Source organism: Triticum dicoccoides, chromosome 3A, assembly GCF_002162155.2.
Source record: "Triticum dicoccoides isolate Atlit2015 ecotype Zavitan chromosome 3A, WEW_v2.0, whole genome shotgun sequence".
Lineage (NCBI taxonomy): Eukaryota > Viridiplantae > Streptophyta > Magnoliopsida > Poales > Poaceae > Triticum > Triticum dicoccoides.
In genome coordinates this window covers 584,270,082-584,278,670 of record NC_041384.1, presented here as the reverse complement: position 1 = coordinate 584,278,670, position 8,589 = coordinate 584,270,082, and the positions used below count along the sequence as shown (strand labels likewise).

General features: G+C 46.2%; 2 protein-coding genes across 3 annotated transcripts in view; both read left to right on the top strand.

Moving 5' to 3' along the window:
- Positions 1-667: 667 nt before the first annotated feature.
- On the top strand, positions 668-3,887 carry LOC119269365 (cysteine synthase-like). The gene is made up of 10 exons (XM_037551176.1): positions 668-987; positions 1,282-1,391; positions 1,461-1,518; positions 1,603-1,866; positions 1,983-2,120; positions 2,771-2,822; positions 2,919-2,968; positions 3,071-3,130; positions 3,207-3,287; positions 3,397-3,887. The coding sequence occupies exons 1-10, from the start codon at positions 751-753 to the stop codon at positions 3,484-3,486; spliced, it is 1,140 nt and encodes a 379-aa protein (XP_037407073.1). The 5' UTR covers positions 668-750; the 3' UTR covers positions 3,487-3,887.
- A 1,606-nt stretch (positions 3,888-5,493) lies between these two features.
- The window catches only part of LOC119269366 (F-box protein SKIP24-like), an 8,431-nt gene continuing 5,335 nt past the window's right edge, over positions 5,494-8,589 (top strand). Inside the window, exons 1-2 of one of the 2 annotated variants that reach the window (XM_037551178.1) lie at positions 5,494-5,909; positions 5,990-6,163. In XM_037551178.1, coding sequence (XP_037407075.1) covers positions 5,668-5,909; positions 5,990-6,163 — 416 coding nt within the window. In that variant the 5' untranslated portion in view covers positions 5,494-5,667. The remainder of the gene's footprint in view (positions 5,910-5,989; positions 6,164-8,589) is intronic. The other variant, XM_037551177.1, reaches the window with a different exon arrangement.

Here is an 8,589-nt window from a genome sequence, read left to right as displayed (position 1 = left end):
ACGGTGCAGGCAACCAAATAACGTGCTGACTAGTTGATTCCCTCATGCAGAAAACCTAATGTAGGCAACCAAACTACATGCATAGGTTGGTTTTTAGCATGCATTTGCCTAACTAGGCTCAACTGGGACAAGTATGTAAAATGCTAAAAAAACAAAGATGTGAATCAAACACGCCCCAAAATGATATAGAGGCCGGGGTAATCATTGTTTTCTGAATAAAGAAAAACATACGTGTTTTAGGGCATGTACAATGGTTCTATCTTAGCAATGCCACGTAGGATAAATGATGAGGTGGAGGAGAGAGAAATCATAAGAGAAGACTTGTCTTCTCTTAATTAAGAGAAGGCAAGAGATGATCTCTTAGCACAATATGTCTCACCATATTTTTAGGAATAACTAGTTATTGAAGATAAAGCTAAGAGATGACCCATTGTAGACATGTTTTTTTGTCATCTCTAAATTACATGCAATATTTAAGATAAGACTACCTTATCAACCATTGTACATGCCCTTACTCCTCTACTTCGAAAATAACTGACGTGTTTCTACTTTGAAGTAAATAAAACCGGGCCAGTTATTTCCGAAAGAAGGGAGTAGCATTTTGTTTAAAGAAATTTCGAGCGGCAGTGCAGCACTGGTTGAAATGGGGCTAAAAAACGCCAGAACCCGACGGCACGTTCCCCATTCCCCTTATCCAGAGGCGGCTCCCTCTCTTTCCCCTCTGTAAAACCCCTCGCGCAGACAGCGGCAATGGCGATGGCGTCGCCGCCAGCCTGCTCCCTCCTCCTCCCGGCCATTCCATCCGCGCCGGCCTACGCTTGTGTCCCACGAGCGCCCCGGTTCCTCACCTGCCCCCGCGCTGTAACGGCCCACCGACCCCTTCCCACGGCCTCCTCACCTAAGGTCGCGGCGCCCGCCGCCATCGAGATCCCAGAGGAGTACGCGGATGATGTCGAAGCGGTGAACATCGCGGTGGACGTCACTCAGGTGCGCTGTCTATTCCCATCCTGATTGTGTTTCCTGCTTCGTCAGAGTGGTATGGGAGGCCACTGAAGCCATTAAGATTTTGTATTATGGTCTAGGGGAAGTGGGGGTTCGCTGCATTGTTACGGAATATTTGGATACATTTTTGTAATACTTGATTAGACTGTGAACATCTTCTGTGGTCACCAAAAACATGGATTTTAAATATCGATAGAGGCCCTATTTTACTCTCCGAAGCAATCTATGTGAGGGATATTGGGCTAAATCCCAGTTTATTCTGTCTATCCTGTTGATCAGCTAATTGGAAAGACCCCAATGGTATACCTAAATAATGTCGTTGAAGGTTGTGTTGCGAACATTGCCGCAAAGCTCGAGTACATGGGGCCTTGCCGAAGCGTCAAAGACAGGTATACATCGTTATCACACTATGTATTGGAGTGCTGTTTGTGCCGCTTCTCACTCAATATGTTTTCCAGGATTGCATTAAGCATGATTAGTGATGCAGAAGAGAAAGGATTAATTTCTCCAAACAAGGTTTGATTGTCCATATATGCTAAATTGTAAGAGTATTGTCACCATGAAGGTACTAAATTATGCAGATATTGTATACATTTGCAGACCATTTTGGTAGAACCAACTACTGGGAATACTGGTATAGGACTAGCTGCAGTAGCTGCTGCTAGAGGATACAAAATGATAGCAACTATGCCTTCATCGATAGATGTTGAGAGACGCATCCTTGTACGTGCATTTGGAGCAGATATTGTGTTAACTGATCCTACAACAGGACTAAAAGGAGCTGTTGACAAAGCTGAGGAAATAGTTTCGAAGACACCGAATGCATACATGTTTCAGCAATTCAACAATTCAGCTAACAGTGAGGTTGAGACTTCGGGCCATTATCATTTACTCATATGCTATCTGTGACACGGCACATGTGAAATTCATTTGCCAACTTCTTTAAATGATCTATTGAGAAACCACTTGGGTAATTACAGATCCACTTTCAAACCACAGGCCCAGAAATATGGGAGGACACACTGGGTACTGTTGACATACTTGTTGCGAGCATTGGGACTGGCGGCACTATCACCGGCACTGGGCGCTACTTAAAAATGATGAATAGAGATATTAAGGTTTCTAATCTTACTCTCTCATCAAGTAGTTTCAGATTTTAAGAAAATTGCATTAAAATGTTATTGTGTCAACAACTTCACCCATTTTCTGCATATTTTTCCAATATTGTCGCATTACATCTTAATTCTTCTGCTGTCGTTGGTGGATGCTCTCGTTTACTCCATGCTTTAACTTTGTGAAGTGCTTAATGTGAGGAGATATGCAGCTCGTGTTTCCTGGAGGCCAAGGGCCAGTATAAATATACAAAGTACAGGCAGAAGTATACACAAACCCCCTTATAACAATGTCTAATATGATATCCTATACATGGAACTAGTATATGTCTACACTTGAGATCTGAGTGTTGCTCCATTGGCTAGAGGCACCCGTGCTCACACATCCCAGGCCTTAGTTGGAAATAGCTCACTGGTCTGCTACTAAATGTACTGCTTTACCATTTGCATATTTTGGAATTTAGGTGAATTTGCATGCACTACTATTTAACTTACATAAGCGTACAAGGCTGATATCAATATATCCATGATTCATATGATCTACAGATTTAGCATATGGCCTAACATTCCATAACCTGAAATTGTTTGACAGTGTTCATGTATTTTGTAGTCAAATTTAATATATTATAACATTTGTGTTGTCCTGTCATTATCAGGTCATCGGGGTAGAACCTGCTGAAACTAGTGTGATTTCTGGCGACAAGCCAGGTAAATTTAATAGCACTTAACAAATGGATGTATTTGAGATATGAGCTTATTGAATACAACTTCCTTGGAATTGACGCCTTAATGTCACAACAACAGGTTATATTCCAAGCATACTAGATGTTCAGCTCCTTGATGAGGTTGTGAAGGTCTGGAATGCAACTCTAGTATTCTGTTTATGTTTGCAGATTTAGTTGACTCTTCACAGTTCTTGTCAGCTGTTATGTTGATTATGGTTGTTGAACTTGCAGGTTACCACTGCAGAGGCAGTTGATGTTGCAAGGCTACTTGCACTAAAAGAGGGCTTGCTGGTAAGGAAGTGCACAACCAAATAGATTATTATCGAGTTATCAGTTTGGCATTCACATGGGTTGTTTGTTTTCACAGGTTGGCATTTCGTCAGGTGCTGCAGCAATTGCTGCTATAAACGTGGCCAAAAGACCTGAAAATGCTGGAAAGCTGATTGCGGTGAGATATTTCCGTTGATTTGAACATGTTGCCATTCTGGCATGGCTACCGGTTTATAGATGTCCTCCTATAACCCACTCACCAGATGGTTAATGGCATGAATTTGCAGGTTATCTTCCCCAGCTTTGGAGAAAGATATATCTCTAGCATTTTGTTCCGGCCGATATACAACTCTGTTCGAAGAATGAGGAAGAGATGACTGACTTCACCCACTCCAAGAAAGACGGATCCGACAGGTTTCCACAGCATGACAAACATAACACATCAAGCAGGGCTGAGGTGTAGAATGCTCCGGCAGCAGAAGGGCACGGGTCGTAGAAGTTTGAAATATGGGCGGAGTTGCTGCCGAGTGGGCTGCAGGACTGCATGAACTTGGTTCCATAAAAACCCGAGGGAAGGGAAAATCATGAGTTGTTGTATACTGTATTATCTGCCTCAAACGTTTGGAACTCGGTGAAACATGCAGAGCTAGATGCGGTAGTTCGCTTAGGATCTTTGTTTGAGTAGTCTAGGGCCTGGAACAAACCAGACTTGTCATCTGATATTTGACTGATCTCACTAAATGGTCTCCTATCTTAGTTGGTGATTGGTTCGTTCAGATTGAGCTCGTGAGTTACTCCATCCGTCTGGAAATACTTGTCCTCGAAATGGTTGTATCTAAACTTATTTTAGTTATAGATACATCAATTTTATTCAATTTCTAGGACAAGTATTTCCGGACCGGGGGGGGGGGGTACGTTTTTGGGTTCAAACAAATGGTTCTGAATATTGCATACTCTCTCCTTTGCGGTTTGTAGTATGAATCGTACTCCCTCCGTCCCAACTACTAAATCAAAGACAGTTATTTTGGGACAGCCACCAAGGTTATATCGTTAAAAAAATCTAACATTTGAAAATTTTAATGGTGTTTTGTTGTTGTTGTGATATATAACTTGCATTTTGTTCTGTCAAACTAACGATATTGAATACGAGTGATTTCTGTTACCTCTGCTGTTCTTTGTATTGTAATGTGTTCTTTGTACTATAGTGACAGTAAAGTTCTTTGTACTGTAATGACAGTTGATAGATTGAACATTTGTATTTACGTTCTTTGTATTGTAATGTGTTCTTTGTACTATAGTAACAGTTAAGTTCTTTGTACTATAATGACAGTTAATAGATTGAACATTTGTACTCCCTCCGTTCCGAATTACTTGTCTTGGATTTGTCTAGATATAGATGTATCTAGACTTATTTTAGTGCTAAATACTTTCCTATCTAGACAAATCTAAGATAAATAATTTGGAACGAAGGGAGTAGTAAATACGTGCACGCATATCCTTCGGCTGCGGCTTAAGGCAATTAGGAGGCAATTAGGGTTGTTTGCCTCCTGTCGGCGGCACGGCAGGTCTATAATGACAGTTGATTAATAGATTGAACATTTGTTGTAAACCCGTACACGCATACCCTTCCGCTGCAACTTAAGGCAACTAGGGTTGCTCGCCTCCAATCGGCGCCACCGTAGGTCTATCCTGTCTCCTGTAGCCTTAGGCCATGGGGCGCGATGGATCTCGGTCCCTTGCCGGTAGGAGGGCTCCAACTCTGTTTTAGGTGTCTTTTTTTGTTTGTTTAGACTTTGTTTTTTGCTTAGAAGATGAGACAACAACAGTTCTCTGAAGATGAAATAATGTTCTCTCCGCCTAGCCCCGGCCTCGGCGGTGCGGCTAGCCTCACCGGAGGGCATGTGGAGATGTGTCTCCGGTGGAACCCATAGGATTTGGTTGGTGTTTGTCTTCAGTGGATCTGCTTACATTCGGGCTTCATTTGTCTACATTCGTGTGCCTGCATATTGCTATTCTGGTGCGCTGATCCTATCGGATTCTAGCACGATAATTTCTCGACTATCTACTAAACAAGGTTTGCCCAGCTCCAGTGATGAAGAGGTGATGACGGCGGCGCGCCTTCGACTCGCTATAGTGACTATAGATATTGCTAGGTGGTATATGGAACTGGACATTTTTTTTACTTTTGATGTTCTCAGCAGGACAATTGATGGATAGATAGAAAGTTTCTGAAATAAAAGAGATGAATGAATTTCTATTTTTATTTTTAAGAAAGAAACGAACAAACCCAGTAGTACTGCAGATATAACAAAATAATCCAAAGTCCAAACGCTCATTCGTGGGACCCATCGGCAGGGACCGATTTGGCGGCGCGGGTTCCTGATTTCTCTAGCTCGCCGAGGCGCCGACGAAGGCCTGCACCCTGCAGCAAAGCCAGCCACTACCGCAGCGAAGGCCCCGGCGACGGCATAGACTACCTACCTTCCTACGCCCGCGCGGCCGCCTCTGTCGCTGCAGCCGCCCCGCAACTCTCCAGCGGTGATTCGGTCGAGCCGAACATGTCGGCGTCCGATATGCCCGACGAGCTGTGGGCGCGCGTCCTGGAGCTCGGCGCCGCCTCCGCCGCGCTGGGGTTCCGCGACCTCTGCTGCCTCGCCATCGCCTCGCGCCGCCTCCGCCGCCTCTCCCTCCACCCCTCCCTCTGGTCGGCGCTCCTCTCCCGCGACTTCCCCTCCCAATCCCAGCCTTCCTCCTCTTCGCAGCAGCAGCAGCCCGATCCCAAATCCCTCTACAGGACCAAGTAGTTTCCCGTCCCCGCCTCTTCGTTCAGATTATTTATTTATTCCCCCGTCTGAGCGCGTGACTTGTGCTCCGCTGCAGGTTCGAGAGGCACAAGCTGCGGATGGCGGAGGCGAGGCGGCGGGCGGTGTACGAGGCGGAGGGGCGGGTGGTGGCGTGCCGGAGGCGTCTCACGGAGCTGGAGGAGTCGATGTGCGCCGAGGGGGATAGGATGAAGGCCACCGCGCAGGAGCTGGACAGCCTCGAGAGGGTCAGGTTGGTTCTGATTCCTCACCTGTGTTTTCTCTTCTAGAGTGAATTTCGCTCTTGATGCTATAAATCATATGCGATGTGGTAACCGGAAACAGCAAATTACCTAAGTAGCTAATGCAGAGGGTAGAAAGACGCTTGGTATTATCTGAAGTTGGCACGTTGGGAATGACAATTATCCAATTATCCCCTAATATAATTGGTCCTGAACTGGCCGTAGCATGTATAGGCAACAGTAGGTATTGCTCAAGACAGATGCTGGCATGATCCATTGAGCTACTTCTCTACACATAAGCTGGACTGAGATTGTCCCGCCCTTCCAATTTAAGGCCTCTTATACGCCACCCATTATCAAACAGCCCCTTGTACCCCTGTCTAGCAGCCAAGACTTGCTCTGAAGTCGGAGTGATAGCTTCCATGTTTATTTGAGCTGCTTATCTGTGCAAGAGCTGGTCCGACGTAGTCTCTTGGCTCAAACATTCAACAATAAACAGCTGCTTTTGCTGCCTTTAGACCTGAAAAGGGAAAATTATCTCACATCAATGCTCTATGGTTGTTATAACTTGGAATGATCCATTAAATTTAGAAGCATCTTTTTTATTTGGTTGTAAGTATCAGGGTAAAAAACCACTGTTTACAATTTTAGTTGACGGAGTGCGGAACAATTGTACTCCCTCCGTTCCTAAATATAAGTCTTTTTAGAGATTCCACTACAAATTACATACGGATGTATATAGACATATTTTAGAGTGTAGGTTCACTCATTTTGCTCCGTATGTAGTCCATAGTGGAATCTCTAGAAAGACTTATATTTTAGGAATGGAGGAAGTACCTTATTTGGCAACATTCTGGCCTGTTCTGGTTGTGCATTAACATGAAAACAAAGTTAAATGATACCTATTGTAAATAATGGGTAGTGTTGAGTTGTCACGTTCTGCACATGTGTTGTCATTGTTTCTGTTGTAACTTCACATCCTAGTCTTTAGGCCTTATTATCCTGAGCATGATCCAAGCATGCAGGATCCACGTCTCTCTCCCATGTATATGTACCATGGCACTCAGTGAATATAAGGTGTGCGTCAATCATTCTTCAACTTGGTAATTAGAACCATGTCAACCAGCCCCACTCACTCCTCCTTTGAGACCCTTCCTTCCTGTCACCAGCGAGGGCGGCGAGCTTCCCGCCGCAGCCCTTTCTGCTGACGCTGCTGTGCGCCCATGCGCTCCGGCTACCGAGGATCTTTCCCAGACGGTTGGTCTTCCACTTTCTGCCCTCCCCCAGGCCGCCTCCTCTTCGGTTGCTCTCTGCTGCCGCCGACCCTTCCTCCTCCATCCCGTCCATCTACGGGCTGAACATCATTGGTGTTATTGACTTCACGTTGGCTCTTGACAGCACCAATTTCTCCCGATGGCGTTCTTTCATCAACATGTTACTCAGCTGCTACCATGCACGCAACCACGTCCAGGTGGGCATTGCTGACCGGCTCTCTAATCCGATCTGGAGAGACGACGACGACACCATAGTGATGTGGTTCTTCACCACCATTTTCGGGGACCTCGACATTGTCGCCCCGGTTGACTCGGCGGCGTACACAATTTGGACTCTCCTCCACGAGTACTTTGAAGCAGGAGTTACGGCCGACTGTCTGCGGCTATTTGTCCATCAACGAGTATTGTGGACGCCTATAAGGCATCTCTATGGCTCTTTCCGACATCCAGTCATCGATCAGCTACTGCACACTTACATTGCAGATGCTTGACGAACTCGAAAAGAAATTCGAGATGCAGGCCGCGATTCTCCAATCGACCGCCCCCTGCCTACCTTTGTTCAAGACTGTTCATGCCTTGTTCTCGCCGGAATCTCCATCAACAAGCGCGCCCGTGCAGAGGGCTCGCAGTTCCTTGCCGTCCACTCCGACGATGACCGCGGCGATTGTGGCGCCGATTGTGGCGGTGCTCGATAGGGCGACCGGGCTCCCAACGGTGACGGTGGCCTTGGGCATGGTCACGGAGATGCTCCCGGTGGTCGCAGCGCTGGGCAGCAGCCCTCGCTCAGTTACTTTGCTCATATAGGATGCCCTTCCCTCCACCACTCGGTTACTTTGCTCATATAGGATGCCCTTCCCTCCACCCCGCGCACCCTAGATACGATCCAACTCTACTGGGGTCTTCGGTCCTCAGACCTGGCATCCAACACGCCTATCCGGTGATGTACCCGGTGCACCGGCTCTGCCTACGCTCGCTCCCTACAGGACCACGCCGCCATGTTCCATGTTGCACCAAGCCACGACTTGCCCTTTTCTCCTCAACCCGAGTGGTTCATGGACATGGGGGTGGCCTCACACGCCGGTAACAACCCAGGTATATTGACCTTGTCTTATTCCCCTTTAGCTCGTTCTACTAGTCATATCGTTGTTGGCAAAACGTCTTCC